This window comes from Aethalodelphis obliquidens, unplaced genomic scaffold, assembly GCF_003676395.1.
Source record: "Aethalodelphis obliquidens isolate GAN/ISIS:26980383/991018 unplaced genomic scaffold, ASM367639v1 scaffold42, whole genome shotgun sequence".
NCBI classification, from domain to species: Eukaryota; Metazoa; Chordata; class Mammalia; order Artiodactyla; family Delphinidae; genus Aethalodelphis; species Aethalodelphis obliquidens.
The window spans coordinates 15,163,448-15,182,279 of NW_020837986.1; the positions used below are offsets into that span (position 1 = coordinate 15,163,448).

The following is an 18,832-nucleotide window of genomic DNA, read 5'->3' on the forward strand; positions in this document are numbered from 1 at the left end:
CTACTGGAATATTTGTGGAAAGAATGAAAACTATGCAGTAAATTCATAGATACCTGAAGGGATATAAATACAGTCTGGGTTAAAGAGGGATCTGTGTTTGTTTAATTTTGAGAATCATCTTGTGTTTTACTCATAGCAAAAATGCTCCCACTGCCTGATTTAACCCTCACTGAAGCCCGGGAAGGGTAATGCCTGCTGTCCCCTTTCACAGACGAGGAGCTGGGAGGTGCCATGGCCACAGCTCTCGTTGGACGGTCAGCCTGGCTCAGCTTCCATGTGGTCCCGCGATGACCCCGCTTCCCCTGCATTTACTTCTGTGAACACTTCTCCGAACTTACCTAAGTTTTCCAGGGGGAGCCCAGCTAGGAACAGTTAATGGGAGAGTGAGACCAATCAGTACTTTTGTTCCTTTGCCCAAACTGGTGGGAAATCACCTGGCAGATGTAAGAAGGTGGACTTTGAACTCAGGCCTGGAATTCGATGTCAGCCCTGCCCCTGACTCAGAGTCACCTCTGGGAACCTGTGTGTCTCCTCTGTCAGATGAGGATGATGACACTGCCCTCCCAGAACTATTTGAAGAATTTAAAACATAATATGTGTGGTGGTTCTTAACTGCATCACATTATGTGTGGTGGTTCTTAACTGCGTCACATTTTTATCATTAGTGATGATAATTACAATCATGTTCATCATTTATAAATGTTCCTTTTGTAGCCAAACCCTCTCCTCCTGTGGTATCAGGCCCCACAGTGAGGGTCACACCTGAGCAGACAGTGAGCTTCACCTGCAAATCCCACGGGTTCTCCCCCAGAAACATCTCCCTGAAATGGTTCAAAAATGGCAATGAGCTCTCAGCCTCCCAGACCGACGTGGAACCGGAGGGAAACAACGTTTCCTACAGCATCTCCAGCACAACCAAGGTGGTGCTGGCCCCGGGGGATGTTCGCTCCCAGGTCATCTGCGAGGTGACCCACATCACCCTGCAGGGAGACCCTCCTCTTCGTGGGACAGCCAACTTGTCTGAGACCATCCGAGGTAGAAGCCCCTCACGCCAGCCTAAGCCCGCACCTGCTCTCAAGGCCCCAGCCCCTTCCTCCTCCCTGCTTTTTGCTCCAGGCCTCAAATTGCCTGGAATCTACTTCCTGACAGTCCTGCCCCATCACCAGGCTCCTAGATGAGCTGGTCACTAACTACCGTTTTAACGGCAGCTGCCAGGTGGACACCCATCATGTGCCGAGCACTGTGCTGAGTAGTTTCCTTTACTTTATCGATAGTTTCTCCAACTACTGAGCACCTACTATAAGCCAGGCCCCTATGTGCTTGGCGATCTCGTATATTTTGCTGCAGGTATTATATTCCAACTGCATGCCAGGGGCTGTGCTTGTAGATGACACACATCATTAACCTACTAGGAGCCCAGTCCTCGAGCACCTACTGTGCGCCCTGCAGTGTGCTTATGATTTCATTTCTATGCAAAGACACCCTCGGTGTTTGAGCGCCTGCTGCATGCCTGACATTGTCCTCTGGTGGCTCCCTTGCTGTGCTGGAAGCTGTTATCCAGCCCCTCTCCTGTGACCTGTTGGTTCCATAAGGTCAGAGCTTCTGCCTGTGCTGTTTCAGTTCCGCCTACCTTGACGATTACCCAACACCCCAGGGTGGGGAACCAGGTGAATGTCACCTGCCAGGTGAACAAGTTCTACCCCCAGCGCCTACAGCTGACCTGGTTGGAGAACGGAAATGTGTCCCGAATGGACATGGCCTCGACCCTCATAGAGAACAAGGATGGGACCTTTAACCGGACGAGCTGGCTCGTGGTGAACTCATCTGCCCACAGGGAGGCTGTGCTGCTCACCTGCCAGGTGGAGCATGACGGACAGCCGGCGGTCACCAAAAACCACACCCTGGAGGCCTCTGCTCCCCAGAAGAACCAGGATGCAGATGAACGTATTGGTGAGGCCTCCAATCCAACTGACCCAGTTCTTTACCTTTTTTATTTAATATTAAAGGTAGTAATTCATGCTTTTTATAGAACAATCTAGAAATGAATAGATGTAAAGTAGAACTTTAGAGTGAGTTCCCGCCCCCAAACCCCACACCCCCAAGAGTGACCACTTGTTAGAGTTTGGTATATTCTTTACAGATCTTTTGACATAAATATCCATGAAAGAAAGAAAGTAGGGAAGGAGAGAGATCGTCCAGTCCATAGCGTCCTACCTCTTGCTTTCTTTCACTAACAGTAATTGTTTTCACCATTCCATGTCCGCCCTCCTCCCTCCGGCTTGCTCTTTCTTACCTGGGCCTTGTCTCCCTGGCTGCCATCGCAAGGGTGCCCCACTGGGAGTAGGATTGGGGGCTTCAGGGTGTCTGTGGCTTATCTCAAGTAAAATCAGTGCTGCACTAAATGTCCTTGTACACATTCTGTTACATGCACAGCTATTTCTGTGGGACGATTCCCAGGGAACATTTCTAGGCCCATTTAAGGTGATGGTGATGCTGCCACCCTTCTGGGAGAGTGAAAGGTGTCAGCCCCCATCCAACCTGTTGTCGATGTGTCTCCCTTCTTTCTTCAAAACGGCAGCACCTAGTTGGCGTTTTGGTACCACTGTGGAATGTTCCATCACCTGTACACTTGTATGTAGCGACCCTTTGAATGGATTAGAATAGAGTCCATTTCCTTCCTTCGTGCATCCTTGAAGGAAACAGCTCTAAAGAAGCCTTGGGCCTGTCACGGTGCCCTTTGGTGCCACCAGTGGCTGGTTTTCACAGGATGAGCCCTGCCCCTGGAGACAGGTTGTGTGGATCCACTCCGCCTGTCACAGTCTTGCTGGGGAGCTTGGACAAGTCAGTGCCCGTCTCTGGGCTGCTCTGCCTGCTTCTGGCAATGTTGAGGGAGGTGACCCTGGTGATCCCCCAGCTTTGAGTCTCAGCTGCTAGGACCATAACTGTCGCAGCATTATAGCTTCAGTGCTGGGTATGCAGTAGACACTCAAGAAATACTTTTAGAAATGACGAAAGAGTGAATTAGCTGGTTGATGTGCGAGCTGGTTTAGTTAGTGAGGTAATCCTCAGAGCTATCCAATGAGGTAGAGATTACTATTGGCCTCAGTAACATAAGCCAGTGTGTGAGGGGGGCTTAAATGACCTGCTCAAGGTCACACCACAGAGGGCAATGATTTGAACCCACGTGTCTGAGACCTGCTCCTGGCCTCCCACTGTGCCCTCATGTGGGGTCCCCTGCCTGTGCCCGGCGCCACCCCTGCCCTGTCTCCGTGTCCCATGTCCTGGGCTCAGCACTCCTAGGCCCAGGCCCTGGGCACGGACCAGGGCACAGTCTCGGGGCTCTGCATGTCCAGACGCACGTCCAGCACTCCTCGCCACCCCTGCCCCCTGCGCTGTGTGATGCCCCAGCTATGATTAGGAGCTCCCTGTGTGGCCGCCCCACGGCTCACTTAGATGAGGAGGAACATATGTCTGTTCCTCGGGAGGGAGATTCCCGCCCATGCCCTGCAGCTGGGCCTCTCCGAGGCTGACGGCAGCGTTTCCCCCCTGTTACCTCAGCACGGTTTTTGCACTGCCGGTGGGTAACCCATGAGGAGAGGTGTGTGCAGACCCATGGACGTGCCCATGTGGCCTGAAATGTCTGAGCCAGATGTTTTCCATTAATGAAGCCTGCCTCATGGTGAATAGGGGCAGTGGGTTTTCCTTTTTTTTTGTTTTAAATTTTCCTACAAGAAGCCTCTATTTTGTGTGGTCCTAGACAAGGCTGACAACTGGAACAGTATCTTCATCGTGGTGGGCATAGTGTGTGCCCTGCTGGTGGCCCTGATGATCGCCGCCCTCTACCTCCTCCGAATCAGACAGAAGAAAGGTGGGTGCATCTCTCAGTTCCTCCTCATGAGTTTGCCCCTGGACTGTCCTTCCCAGAGGGGGAGACCTCATGCAGTTTAAGCCATAAAGATGTCCAGTTACTCCCGGTAACAAGAAGTCCAAAGGTAACAGTGCCATGACTGTGTGGGCCCTTCACCAGGCTGGAATCTGGGTGGGTCAGCACCCCCGCAGCCATCACTGCTCCAGGCCTCACATCCTCATGGGACCACTACCAAGGTGGCAAGCAGGGAGATGCGAGGGTGTCAAGAGGACCTCAGGGAGGAAACAGTGTTTCCCAGGAGCCCCGGGCAGACTTCTGCTTTCCCCTTACCTGTCCAGGTTACATACCCGGCACCCTGGCAGGAGGCTAGAAGGGAGTGGGGATAATACCACAACTTACTTCTGAGCCCGTTGGGAGGATTAAATGGCTGACTGTGGGTACAATGTTAGTAAGATGCCCAGCACACAGCAAGTGCTCAATAAATGTTAACTCCTGTCGTCAGTATTGTACATGAGCTGGAAACACGAGCCACCTCCCTGGAAAGCTCCCTTCACTGTGGCAAGGTGTGTGGCCTTGGACTGCAGCAGGAGGGTATAAGTTCAAATCCAGGACATCGTCCCCTTGTTTGCATGCTCATGCATGTGCGTGGGCAAGCACGTGTGTGTGTGTGTGTGTGTGTGTGTGTGTGTGTGTGTGTAGTTGTTGCTGTAGCCAGACCTCTGACTCTACAGTCAGACAAACTAGGGTTCCAGACCCTTGTTTTATGCTCTGAACAATTTGGCCTCCATTTCCTCACCTGTAGAATGGGTGTGGCAGTGCCTGCCTTGGAGGCTAGTTATGAAACAAATAAGCTCATGTGAAACAGCAGCTCTGACACATTCTCAGACCTAAAAGGATACATGTTCTCTTTCCCACTCTTGAAGGAGACTATTTTAAGCCAGTGTTTCTGAAACTTTTTTGGCTACAAGTGATAGAAATACATTTCATGTCTCAACCCAATGCACACACACCCCATCTATAAAATTGGAACTCTGATATTTTCCTTTTTGTCATATTTTATACTATATTCTTTTAAAAATGCTGGTTTTGACCCACCAGGTGCCGCAGCTTATAAGGTGCAAAGTGTGGTCCCGAGCTGTGCTTCTGCACCCAGACCTCCAGGCAGAGCTCAACGGGCGTGTTGTGCATCAGCCACGCACCCCTCCTGCACCCCCTTTCCTCTGGTCCCCAAGTTTCCCTCCCCGCTGGGCTGGCTGGAGGGACTCAGCTCTGAGACACTGCCTGAGCCTCCAGCTCCCGTCCAGGAGGGCTGGCGTCAGGGCCCGCATCTCTGGAATCCAGAATGATGCCAGATGATCTACAGGGTGGTTTCCCTAACATTCCTGGCGCCCCCGCACAGGAAGGACTCCTCCTCAGGTGGGGAAGCAGGGTCCGTTGCCCACCAAGAGTGACAAGCCAGCCCTTGGATGGAGCGTTCACGGTGTCCACTAGTGTCCCAGTCCCCTTTGGAGCCTCATCCCTGGCCACCACGTCAGGCTCCGGCACATGTGAGCTCATTACCATGGGCCTGGGCATCGGTGACCCAGTGTTCCGGAGGGGGAGGGGGTTGGAGAGCTGCAGATGCTGGTGAAGGCCACCCAGCCCTGAGTGGTGCGTCTGCTTGTGTGCAGAGCCCAGCTCTCACACATAGGCTCTAGAGACAGTGACAACTGGCCCTCAGTCAGATCTTCTGATGTGCCAGGCACTGTTCACAGACCTAACCCCACTTCACAGATGAGGAAACTGAGGCATGGGAAAGTTATAAAACTTGCTCAGGGTCTCGCAACTGGTGAGTGCTGAGGCCAGGATTCACACCTGGACAGTGGGTCTCCAGGGACTTTGTTTGAGACCACTCTGCACTTCACCTCCATCCTAATGAGACACCCCTTCTCCCTCATTGGTCCCTGGAGGTATCTGCCATCCTCTACCTCATACTCACAGTGAAATATCCTAATTTCAACTCTATCACTTATCAGTTGTGTGACCTTAGGGAGTCATCCAGTGTCCTTGGTATAAAATGGAGATGATTGGTCCCATCACTGGACTCCCTGAGATGACTCATGACCCAGCACTTGGCAACCCATCATCTTCCATTCAAATGTTAGATGCTGAGCTGCAGCGTCTAACTGGTGTCACTCACCTAAAAATCCAGTACCTGCCCAGGCACCAAGCGTTAATCTGGCAGTGAGAATTCTTGCATTGTGGCAGCCCCCAGCCTGTTACAATGTGGTGCAGAGCACATTTGCCTGTGCATGTTGCTTTTTAATTACAGTTTTACAGCAAAATGAGAGTCAACTGGTGGCTGATCCCCAGTGGCTTCTCTGTGGGATGCCCCATATCACAGGCTTAAAATCTCTGAGCCAGATGGACCCTTTCTTTCCTCCCAAGATCCTTTTTTGGAAAGTGGTGAGATGAAAATGGATGTCCAGCCCAACCCTGTGAGTTAAAGCACTGAAATCCAAGCTCAGAGAGGGAAGATGACCCACAGAGGGTCACACAGCAAGCGAGTCGGTGGCAGAAGTGGGATTCCCATTTACTCCCCTACCTAGCAGACCTGCTAAAACCTGTTCTCCAGCAGTGAAGGGCCCTGATGGGGACCCAGGCTTGCTGTAGGGTCTCTGGTAAGGTGTGTGATGGATGGAAGTGAGGCTCAGACAGAGGTAGGGCAGTTGACCCCTCCCAGGCTGAAGGCTGCTTTGGGATCTGACCTTTGGCAATTCCCAGAGATGGGAAAGCAGGAAGGCCCAGCTCACTGGTCTTCCTCCATGGAAGATAATGGGCCGCCCACCCCAGTGGGGTGGACACGGGGTTTCCTGTGGTTTAGAGGTGATTTCAATAATTCCTCCCAACATCCTTGGAGGTAAACCTCTGCCTCCGCCCCTACACACACACACACACACACAAAGTTACGTGAGCAAAGTGTGTTTCTAGGTTAAATAACTGGCTTTTCTTTCTTCTCTCTTTCAGCCAAGGGCTCCACTTCCTCTACAAGGTAAGTGCATCACTGGGCTCGGGTGCTTTTGTAGTTATTTTGTTGTTTGCCTCCAACACTGCAAAGCATACTGCACACCCACTGCGCCAGTCAACTATTTTTTTCCTTTATGAGCTCTTCTCACCAGGTCCATCTGTAATTACTACCTCAAATGAGGGGATTTGAGGGGATTTCTGCACACAGAGGCACTGATTTCTTGCTTGCTGTCCACAGACAGTGAGACCCTGATCAAATCCCATCTGGACTGTGGCAGAAAACGCCTGCACATTCTGCCCCCGAATCCAAATTGTATACTTTGCTCTTTCCTTCGTTCACTAAATATTCATTGAGTGCTTTGGCACAGACGGCCCTGGCAATGCCGGCATGAGTGGGATAGAAGCATCTGTGCCCTCCTGAAGCCCGTGACCTGGTCAGAAGCTAAGCCGATGACATGACATCACAGATGGTGCATTAGTTTGTTGGTTCACATTATCGGTGATTTTTGCTGTCTCTACTGTGCACCAGCTCTGTTCTGAGCACTCAGGATACAGCAGTGAACAAGAGTCAGTCTGGGCCTTCATGAGGCTCAGATGCCAGTGAGAAAAGCAGGCAGTAAGCCTGGAGGCAAAACAGTATAATGCCCCGTCAGGTGGTGACGAATCAAACACAGCAAGGGGATGGAGACTGCGGGGCAGGGAGGGCAGGGGCAGGGCCTCCTCTGAAGGGGACATATGAGCAGGGACCTGGAGCTGGGGACCTGTGAGGGGACACCTGCTGGGCGAGAGAGCAGGTGAGGCAAAGGCCCAAGGTGGGCAGTACCGGGAGGATAGGGGAGGCCAGCCGTTGGAGCAGAAGGAGTGAAGGGACAGGAAGGGATGAGGTCAGGAGGTGCAGGCCCACGTACCTTAGCTGTGGCCCATGCAGCAGATGGGTGACTAATCCAGACTTTGCAGCTTTAGGGAAGGCCCCCGACATTCACCCCAGCAGAGTAGAGGCAGCACCCCATCATCTACCACGTGAATGTACCTGCATGGAAACATGAACGTCCACAGCAAGGACGATAAATACAAACTATAAATAGCTTCATGTTGGTTCGGGACAGGTTTTGCCAGCAAATGGGTTTTGAAAATCTTTTGATATTTTTAGAGCTTTGTGGATTTCAGAATTGCAAAGCAGAACTGAGGATCTGGAGGGGAAGCCAGGGGTCTAGGGCCTGTAGCTGTTAGGACTCAGGGTTTTACTCCCGGTTGGATGAGGAGGCTTAGGAGGGAGATGATCTGACTTTGTTTTAAAAGCCATCACCCTGACCACTGTGTGTGGACCAAGGTAAAGGAGGTGAGGGTGGAGGCAGAGAGGCCAGAGAAGAGGCTGCTGCAGTTGTCCAAGCAGCTGGTGGTGGCCTAGACCAGGGTGATGGGCTGGGCTTAGAAATGGTCAGATTCTGGATATATTTCACAGGTAGAGCCAAGAGAACTTGCCGATGGATTGTAGGGTCAAGGACGATACCAAGGTTGGGGGCATAGGGGTGCTGTGTCCTGTGTTGGGGACCACAGATGCAGTGGGGAAATACTAGGCACTGCGGTTGCACACAGCAAGAGCATCTGACCTGTCTGGAGGGCCCTAGGAAGCACTATGTGTCCCTCCTGACCCACAGCGGGAGTCTGTGGTGCCCTTGGGAGAGAGCCTTGCTTTCTGCTCTGACCTCCGCAGGTGGCTTCCTGCTCTGAGCCCTGGCCAGCCTCCCAGCTTCCCCATCCCTGAACAAGCAGAGCCACCACTCCAGCAAAACCAGGCTGCTCGCTGCCCCCAGGGAAACGTGCTTCCTGTTGCCGGGCCTTCAACTGTCACACTTCCCACTGAAGTACACTCTTTCTCAAGGGCAAGGCTCAGCTTCCGTCCTTTGCCTAAAACCCCTCAGGGGCTCCCTGTGGCCCTCGAGGTAGTCCAGATGCCCTCCTGAGGCCCTCAAGCACCTCGTGGTCCAGCCCTGCTGCGCTGGACAGTTCTACTCCCAGCCACTCCTGGAGCTCACATTCCGTGTCTCCGCCAACACTGCCCCCCTTCACCTCCTCCCTCACGCTGCATCCTCGCTCTCCTCGCCCTGCGCGCTGGGCCTCTCCCTGAGATGTGCTCCCCACCCCTGCTCCTGAGCCACCCAGGGTCTGCACAGCTCCAGGGGGCGGCAGTCACGGCCGGCTCTGAACAGCGCCCCCGGGAGTTGTGCCACATGGAAGCTAGTGTAGGCGCCCCTCCTTTTACCTGGTTACCTCTTGCTCTTCCTTCTGGGCTCAGCAAGGGTGTTACCTCCTCCAGGGACAGAGGCCCCTCCTGGGAGCTCTCCTGATGCCCCTGGATGGACACCCCAGTGTGTCCAAGTTGTCTCTGCACTTGTCCCCATAGTATAACCCACCCCTCTCGAAGGCAGGGGTTACTTCCCTCACGTTCACCGCTAATTGCTGCTGAACTTGGCACCATGCCCGGAATGGAATGGGTGCTCAGTAAAGGTGTGTTGAATAAATGAATGAACAAATGACGTCCCAAACCACCACAGCAATCCCCGATCTCTAACTTCCTGAATCCCTAAAACTCTCCCTGTCAGTGGCTTCACAGCCCCAGATGTGGAAGGATCTCTCTTTTTTGTTTTGTTTTTATTGTTGTCACTATTTTTTTACATGTCATCTCCTCAATTAGACAGTACATTTCTGGAAGAAAAGGGGTGTGTCGATAATAATAATGACAACAGCATCAGCGGCTAACATTTATCGGGCATTCACTGTGTTCCAGGCACAGATCTATGATTGTACCTATATTAGCCCACTGGTGATTTAATTATTGCAAAAATCCTATGATTTACTCTTGTCCCAGTTAATTCAGCAGAGGTTCTGGAACTTGAGTGTGTAGCAGAATTCCCTGGAGGGCTTGTTAAAATGCAGATTACTGGCGCCACCCCCTGAGTTTCTGATGCGGAATTTGTATTCCTAACAAGTTCTCAGGTGGCACTGATGCTGCTGCTTCCGAGCTGGACTTTGAGAACCCCTGCTCTAGAAGCTTATTATTGTCCCCATGTTGTGCTTGAGGAAACTGAGGCTCAGAGAAGTCGTGAGACCTTCCCAAGGTCCCACAGTTAGTAAGTGCTGAACCACGAGTCAACCCAGATTTCTCTGACGCTGAAGCTGAGGCTGTTCATCACTGATCCAGTGCCTCTTGCTGACTGTTTCTTCTTCCCCAGAGAAGCCAACCGTTTTCTGCCTGTTTTTTATTTTTCCAGCATGAGCCTACCGAGGGAGCCGTGAGATCACTTGCTCCCTTTCATCTCTCTAAGCCAAAGCGTTAGCTAGTGAGCGGTAATGGTGCTTTCCCGTGCAGCCGCCAGCTTCAGCTAGGCTGACTGGGATCAGACGCTTTCCAGAGGACATTGGCATGGGTAACAACCCAGCACCCCGGGAGGGGGCGGAGCAGGGGAGGGGGCAATGCCACCACTTTGAGCTCAAAGGGCCCATCAGATTGCAGGGCCAGTGGGGGGACTGGCTATTTCTAACTCCCTAGGTTAGGACCGTACAAGAGAACGTTGTAATCTTCCTCAGCTCAGATGAGAGAAAAATGTGGCTCTGCTCCCTTAATTGGGCACTGGGGTTCATTCGGTCGGCCATTTGTTCACTTGTCAGACATTCACTGAATTTATTCTTGGAATATTTAAGGCTTCCCTGACTCTTTTCATTTATTCATCTGGATTGAGCGCCAGGCCTTAAGCCGGGGGATTGCAAAGAGTAGCAAAAAGGACACTAGCCCTGGTCTCGTGGCACTTTTGATCCCATGGGAGAGATGTTCATTCATTCAGCAAACATCTGTGGCATGCTAATGGCGCACCGGCCCATTACTAGGTGTCAGGGCTCTGGTGGTGAATGACACGGGCCTAGTCCCTGCCCACACGGAGCTAGTGGTCCACAGGGAGGCAAGTTACCAAACAAGCTAGGAGGTTAATACACGATGTGCTGCAGGCACTGACTAAATAACACAAAGTCAGACGCAGAGCAGAGGTTGGGGGGGCAGGGGGTGGGTGTGCGGTGGGCGGTCAGGGAAGACCATCTAAGGAGGGGACATTTAGGAGACAGCTGAGGGGCGAGAAGGCTCTAGCCATGGGAATATCGGGAACAAGAGTAGACCAGGCAGAGGGAATGGCCAGTGCCAAGACCCCGAGGCAGGAGCAGTTGGACGTGTTCACAGACCATGGAGGAGGCAAGGGGGCCAGAGCTGAGTGATCGAGGGCGGAGACAGGACTAGAGCATTGGGTGAGGGCACGTCACGCAGGCCAGGCAGTCAGGACTCGGAGATGGATTTCACTGCGTGGTGGGAAGGAGTTGAGGGTTTTAAGCAGAAAGATGATATGACATCGCAGATGCATTTTACATGTGGGGAGTGGAGTGCAGGCAGGGCAGGAATAGAGCAGAGACGCCAGAGGCTCCTCAGAAATTTAAAACCTGGATGGTGGTGATGACGGACTGGAGGGGTTCGATATGTACTTTGGAGGCAGAGTCGACAAACCTTGCAGTGGATTAGACACAGGTTTTAAAGGAGGAGGGAGGAGAATCAGGGGTGATTCCCACTTCCTTAGCCGAGCACAGGGATGCGTAACAGCAATGCCGTTCACTGAGACAGGAGGGACCGGAGGAGAGACAGACATGAAAAATGGATAACTGCTTCTGTTCTGTAATAATTGCTCTGAGAGAGGAGCCCAGTGTTCTGAGAACAGAGTTTGGGATTCAGTGAAGGTTTCCCTGAGAAAGAACTATTTGAAACAGCTCTGAGGGAAGAGAAGGAGTGAATCAGATGAAGAGGCAAGGAGGAATGAGTGTGCAAAGGCCCTGGGGCAGCCTGATTGTCATTCATTCCAAGTCAGTTTTGAGCACCCATACCTATGTGGTGAAGAAGCATGGCAGACAGCCAGACACACAAACCAGATGGGAAAATATGCAAGAAGTTTGAAATTGTCATGGAGGGGCAGCCCAGCCAGCCCAGCACTGTCAGAGCCTTCCCAAGGAAGTGACAACATAGTTGAGTCTTGAAGGATGAGCAAAGGTTAACCAAGAGGAAAAGTGGTTGAGGGGGTTCTTCAAGGCTGTTGTTGACATGTAAAGTGGGCCACATCAAGTAGCCCTTGAGAAATATCGGGTGAGTGAATAAGTGGGTGAATGAGGCCGAGGGAGTGAATGACCCCTAGGGAGGTCAGCCAGGGACAGACTGCACAGGGCTTACGAGCAGGGCGAGGCATTGAACCAAAGGCAGTGGGAAGCCAGACCCGTTGGAAGCAGGAGGGGTATGGATGGAGACTGAGTGAGTGATGGTCCCCTCCAGACGGTGTCCCTGCTCCTGGAGGGCCGTTGCTTGGCCACGTGGGGCCCGTCCTGCCCCAGAACTGCTTTCTGAGCCAAGTGCTCATGCCAAATCCATTAATAACCCCACTGCCAAGCCCCATTGCTCATTTCTGACATGATCCAGGCTAACATCCCCAGAGTGGCCAGCTTGAGAATTTACACAACTCCTGCAGAGCCAGTGGCTCTGGTTTGCTCACCACCTTGAGTGTGACCCTGCAGTGAGCCAAGCCACGGCCTCCAATTACAGAATCAAGTGCTTGAAGAGCTTCTTTGATTAACCAGAACACTTGGTCCTTCTCTTTTCCTTTCTTAATGGTGACTTAGATGTGTATAATGTAGAACATTGGGAAAACATGGGTAACTAAAAAGAAGAAAAAATACCACCCAAGGACCCCTGCTGTTAACATTTTACTATGTTTCCTTCCAGTGTTATCCACACATTTTTCATAATTGAAATCATTCCACAGAGAATTTTGCTTTTATACTTATCATTTTAATGTGATTTGTAATTAAAAAAAAAAACTTCCTCATAAACCTTTTAAGTCTTTATCTACAAATCTATCCTAATTTCCTTAACCAGTCCCAGTTGGTGGAGCTGTGAGGTGTAAACCTTCCTCCCCCATCTCGTTCTGTGGTAAATGCCTCTGTGCATAAAGTTTTTTCTATATTTTGAATCCCCCCCCCCTCACCCGGCCAAGTGTGCGATTATGAGTCAAAAGATGAGGACAACTTCCAAGCTCTTGACTTTGCCAAGCGGCTTCCAGAAAACGTTGTGTCGGTCGGCCCCTCCCACCAGCAGTGTGTGAACCTGCCAGTTTCACTGCACCTTCCCCAGCACCGAGTATTATAATTTTTAAAGATCCTTGATGATAAAGTAGGTTAAACAAAAAAAAGGTAGTACATGCTGAAAAGCCCTTTGGTCCAAACATGTGATAAGCAGTTGTGTTTCTGTTGGGAATCGCTCATCCACGTCCCCCACCCATATAGGAAGTGGAACCTAAATGTTATTCTTACCCATTTGCATGAGCACTGGAGATAGTGAGGGTATTTTTATCTGTGCGTCTCTTTCCTTTTTAGGTTGCATGAGCCCGAGAAGAACACTAGAGAAACAACCCAGGTACGGTGCTTGGTGAGATGCCCTTCCTGGGAAACAGGAACAGGCTGGGACAGACTCTCCCAGCTGGAGCAGAGGGAGGGGGGGACTCAGGAAAGCAAGGATCCTCCACCCCTGGCACCCGCCCACCCTGGCGAAGGAGTCTTAATTTAGAACAGGATCTGCAACTCCTGTTGATGCAAGGAAATCATACCACCGAGAGTCTGTCCCCGCCTGTCTGACTCAGTGCCAAGCACTGCACAGCTTGGAAGGGCACCGTCCACCATGTGTTCTGTCTAAACGGTGCCCTGGAGTCGGGCTTAGTGTTCATCACGCCATCCAGCCTCCGTGCACGTGCCCAGCCAGTCCTTCCACCAGGAGCACCCTTGCAGCCCTGTGCCGCTCACACGGGGTAACGCACAGCACTGCGCTGCCTGTGCTGGTGGGAAGACCCCATGCCGTTAATGACCTCATGCAAGGGCACACTCCCTTGAGCTGGCACTTTCGCCCCAGCATCACTGAGGGGATTTCAAGGCACCATGGCTGGCTTGTCTCCAAGAACTCTGGCCCTGTCTGCACCAGCTGACGCTGTCAGACCTTGGAGGCAGAGGGCTCCTCTGAGCCTTGTAAGGAGACAGGCCCTACCCTGAACCTGGAATGAGAACATGGCAGCTGTCCTTGACATTTTCCTGGCAGTTGTCATCGTCGTATCTGTAGTCTGTTGAAGAAAGTCAGGGCTGGTGAGAGGCACGGTGCTTCGAGGCCAAAACTCTCCTGACCCGGCACAGCCCCACCCCACCCTTCCTGCCTCCAGCGGGTCCTGGGCATGAGCTCAGGTGGTGATTAGAAACCCAAGACCATTTCCAGTCATGGGACAGGAAGGCCTTCTCCCCCGTCATTTTACTTTCTGGGGCTTTCAAAGTCAAAGTTCTTTCTGGAACTTTGCAGGGAAAGAATGATGGTGAAAAGAGCACTGAAGCCTACACAGAATTCAGTCAGTTGGGACTTCCTGAGCACCTACTATGTGCCAGGCCCTGGGCAGTGAGCAAGGCTCTTGTGGAGCTTGCAGCCCCGTGACTAGGACTCCCAGTGCTGTGGGCCGTCGGAGCACAGCTTCAGAGACCAGCAGACCTTGGCTCTTTTCTGGCTGTGTGACTTTGACCGAATTTAACTTCTCTGGCTCTCAGATGCTTCACCGTAAAATAGAGTAAATAATTCCTACCAAGCAGGTTGTGTTAGGGCCTAAATCGGGTGATCCACGTGTGAGCAGGGCGCCTGTCAGCTGTTGGGGACTGAGGTTGTTTTTGTGCATCAGGTAGGATCATGGGCGTTGGTAGCTCCCCTCCACTGCTACAGCGCAGGTGCCGGGCACAGAAGGAGCAAAGTATGTCATTCATGATGGGTAATTTCAAGGCGGCAGTTCTGGGTAATAAGATGAGCATGTGGGAGAGGTTCAGGTTTGCCAGGTGGCAGATGACAGCTGACACGTGCTGAACATATGTGCACTTGGCATGAGCCAGGCTCCGTCCTAAGAGCTTTACCTGGACCATCTCATCGGATCCTCCCAGTGACTCTGGCAATAGATACTATTATTAGACCCACTTTACAGATAGGGAAACCAAGGCCCAGAGAGGCTAAGTGAACTGCCCAGTCCCTCAGCCAGAGAGAGCAGAACCAGGATTCATGCTCCAACTTCTGCCTACAGAACATTTACCTCCTGTTCACTGCTGGCCTCATTCTCACACACGCCTGTCTTCTGTCCCCCAGTCCCCAGCTTCACCAGAAGCGGGGCTGAAACTGTTGCCATCCATTTATCCAGCCACCACTCATTCATTCATTCATTTAACATCCATGGGCTTCTTCTGTGCCAGCCTTGGTTTCTGCATCATAACAGATGCCTAGTGAATTTTGTTGAATAAATGAGTAAATAAGTGAATGCCTGCTTCCACTGGGGGGTCAGCATCTTCTCAGACCTCCAAACAGGCACAGACAGTCCTAGGTGGTGGGTGCTGTGATGCAGAAACACAGACTGAGGAAGCACAGAGACAGAGCTCTGGACCCAGCTGAGAGGAGGGTCTTAGGATGAAATTGACGGGGTGGATTGGGTTTCATTACAAGAAGAAGGAGGGCTGGACACTGTAGGCAGAGGAAAGAGCATCAGGAAAGGCAGGCGAGAACTGCAGGAGGGGGTGACTTTGAAGCAGGGACGTGAGGCCACTACACTGACGGTTAGGAAGACCCTTCAGGCCGTGTGAGGAAGAGGCTGATTGGAAGGGCAAGGCTGGAGACAGATGACCTTGGCCGGAGAAGAAGGGGCATGAACTGGGGCTGAGCCAGTGGAGGCCAAGAAGAGACAGAAGCAACCAGACTTGGTACTGAGGGTGAGTGAGTGGCTGGGGGCTCTAGAATGACCTTCTCTCCATCTCACTTAGATCCAGGACAACAACGACATCACATATGCAGACCTGAACCTGCCCAAGGGGAAGAAGTCCACCCCCAAGGCCGACGAACCCAACAACCACACGGAGTATGCCAGCATTCAGGCCTGCCCACCACCTGTGTCCGAGGACACCCTCACCTACGCCGACCTGGACATGGTCCACCTCAACCGGAACCCTAAGCAGCCAGCCCCCAAGCCTGAGCCATCCTACTCAGAGTATGCCAGTGTCCAGGTCCAGAGGAAGTGAGCAGGGCCGTGGTCATCTCTAGGGTCTGTCCCCATGAGCCTTCCTGTCCCGTTGCGGGCAACCTTGATGAGGACAGCCAGCCCAGTTCCTGGAGGGCCAGGGTGGGACAGGACCCAACAGTGAGGGTAGCTCTTGTCTCCCCAGCCCAGCTGGCTCTCCAGCATTTCCACGGGAGCCATGGCCCCTCTATGTGGCCACACATGGAGGCTAGTGTTGCCAGACTAGGCAGGGAACCGACCTGGGAGCTGGCCAGAGCCATCAGGGGTGCAAGAACTCTCACGCCTCTGTCCATCAACTGTGGGTCTTTGTCATGGTCTTGGAGACCACTGACTGCCTCCTTGACACTCTGCAGCCCGATCTTCCAGAGTGAGGAGGGAGAAAACCCACCTCCTCGTCCCAGCACCACCCACCTGGGGCTTTGGGGAAAGTTTTCCCTTTAGATCGAACTGCCCATCCATGGCGAAGAAGCTGGACGCGCATCCCGAGACTTGGTGCCGTGGCTGCCAGCAGTCCCGGTCTCCCTTCCCTGCACTGACCAGCCACAAGCCCCGGGGAGGAGAGGACCGTCTGAGGAACTCCTCCGCCACCAAGGACTGAGACAAAACGCCCCTCCTCCTCACGGCCCTCGAGACCTCCGACGGTGATACTCCACGTGGCCCCACCTCTCCCTTCCATACCTGAGCTCGCTTCCTTCAGCAAGCACTAACTCACAACCTCTCGCTGTGGACGCCTGTAAATTATTGAGAAATGTGAAATGTGCAATCTTGAAACTGAGGTGTTAGAAAATTTGATCTGTGGTGTTTTGTTCTGTATTTTTCTTAAAACAACAGCAGTGTTATCCTGGCTCTTTGTCATGTGTTGAAGTGTGTGGTTGGGTCTTGTGCAGTCTAAGGTTGAACGGTCGGTTGTCCTGGAGGGATGCTCTTACAGTGGAAACTGAGTTCCTCCCAGTCCCAGAGGCTTGAGGGTGGGGAAGAAGGTTCCAGGTTGGCTGCTTCATGGAGACACTTAGCCCTCTCTCCACGAGGCTGGTACTTCTGCCTTCCGAGCCCCCAGTGTGCTAAGTCTGAACCTGCCCATGCTTCTCCAGGCTGCCTCCTTCTCCGTCTGGCCAAGACCCAATGCCTCAGTCTGCTCACCTGTAAAGAAGGGAGAGGAAAGATGCCATCCCTCCCCTCCATCGCTCACAAGCACTTTAGGGCCATGCAGGGTAGGAAGCTGTGCCTGGATGTTTTCCCCATTCCAGCTCTCTGAGCTCATCTCTGAAGGTGGAATCTTCCATTTCTGCTCCCAAACCCTGTCGAAATCAAACTGGAACAAATCAAAGACAGCCAGGAGGACTGGGTAGCTGTGACGCCAGGAATGACCTACCTTCTGTCCCTCTGTCAAGAGGTTGGGCAGAGGCCGTGACCCTGTTATCCTCGGACCCCGCACCCCTCCATTTCAGTGTGGGGGCCTGGCTGGGCCCAGGGCAAGAAGATATTGCAAGCCCTGTTTATTCGGTCTTCACGTGTAGCTGATCAGCTCTCAGAGCTGAGATGCCAATCTTCACTGCCCCCTGGGTCCAGCCATTTGATGCCCGAGGGATTCCTGGCTCACGCTGTCAGAGGCAGAAGCTGAGCCATCCTGCCCATCAGCAGGTCCTCCAGGTGGAACTCGGGGAGCCGAGTGCAGACCCAGCTCTCTGGGGGACAGTGATCTGTTTTACATGATGGCATGCAGGAACTGGCTGAGCCAACAGGCCATGTGGGCAGCTCTGGCCCCACAAGCCAGAGCTTCTCTGTGGCATCTAGGAGCACAGTGGCCCAGCCACCTGGCTCGAGCTATTTCCAGATTCCAAAAGCTTGGCTTGTAAACCTTGATCTCCCTCTCTTCTGCCCAGAGACAGCACACGCATGTGAGCACACACACACACACACACAGAATTTTAAAAAAATGTTTTCTTGGTGCCATTTTCATTTTATTTTATTTTGAATTTTGGAAGGGGAGTAAGGAAGGAGGCCAAGAAAGTCACGTAGTTTAGCTTCAGCCCGGCAGCCTGGAGATTCCCATACCTTGTGAACCGAACCCCAGGAAAAGGAAGCAGTCGAAACAACAGTATGGAAGGAGCATGGTTTCTGGAGTTTATTTTCAAACTGCGGGGAAGGAAACAGGCCCTATTTTGTATATAGTTGCAACTTAAACTTTTTGGCTTGCAAAATATTTTTGTAATAAAGATTTCTGGGTAACAACGGCCCCTCTGGGTGTTGAGTGTCCTTGTCTCTGTGAGTTTGTCCCTGCGCCCACGAGCCTGGGAGAAGATCATGTGGGCCCCAGGGCTTGGAAGTGACTTCAGCGTTTGATCCTCTCTTGTGTTTTATAGACACAAAGACTTTGTTTCCCCTGGCTCAGAGGGAGTCAGGGTAAGGCCACCCAAACACCTGCTTGAGCAGAATTCCAACAGAAAACCAAGTTTGGATCCCGGCTCTGCCACTTTGTAGCTGCGGGAACAAACCACTCACCTCTCTGAGACTCAGGCTGATCGTTGGCACGATGGGGACAATAATATCCCCTCTAGGTTTAGTGCGGGGATTAAAGGGGCTAGGGTGCTCAGCACATGGCAGGCCTTCACTAAGCGTTGGGTCTTCCTGCCCTAAACATTGCACAGTGGGGTCTGGTCACCCCTCACCACCTGTGGGATCTTGGACAAGCAGGTCACCCTCTCGGGGCCCCACTTTCCTCCTCTACCAAATGTGGAAGCTAATGCTTGTCCTAGAATAACACTGCCAATGATTCATGTCTCGTGCTAGTATATAGTAGGTG

General features: G+C 52.4%; 1 protein-coding gene across 2 annotated transcripts in view; it reads left to right on the forward strand.

The window, feature by feature from the left end:
* SIRPA (signal regulatory protein alpha) overlaps positions 1-18,265 on the forward strand; it is a 42,921-nt gene extending 24,656 nt beyond the window's left edge. For both annotated transcript variants that reach the window (XM_027078721.1, XM_027078720.1), the window contains exons 4-9: positions 715-1,035; positions 1,621-1,950; positions 3,758-3,868; positions 6,875-6,899; positions 13,328-13,367; positions 15,776-18,265. In XM_027078721.1, the coding sequence (XP_026934522.1) occupies positions 715-1,035; positions 1,621-1,950; positions 3,758-3,868; positions 6,875-6,899; positions 13,328-13,367; positions 15,776-16,030 (1,082 nt within the window). In that variant the 3' untranslated portion in view covers positions 16,031-18,265. The remainder of the gene's footprint in view (positions 1-714; positions 1,036-1,620; positions 1,951-3,757; positions 3,869-6,874; positions 6,900-13,327; positions 13,368-15,775) is intronic.
* The last annotated feature ends 567 nt before the right edge of the window (positions 18,266-18,832 follow it).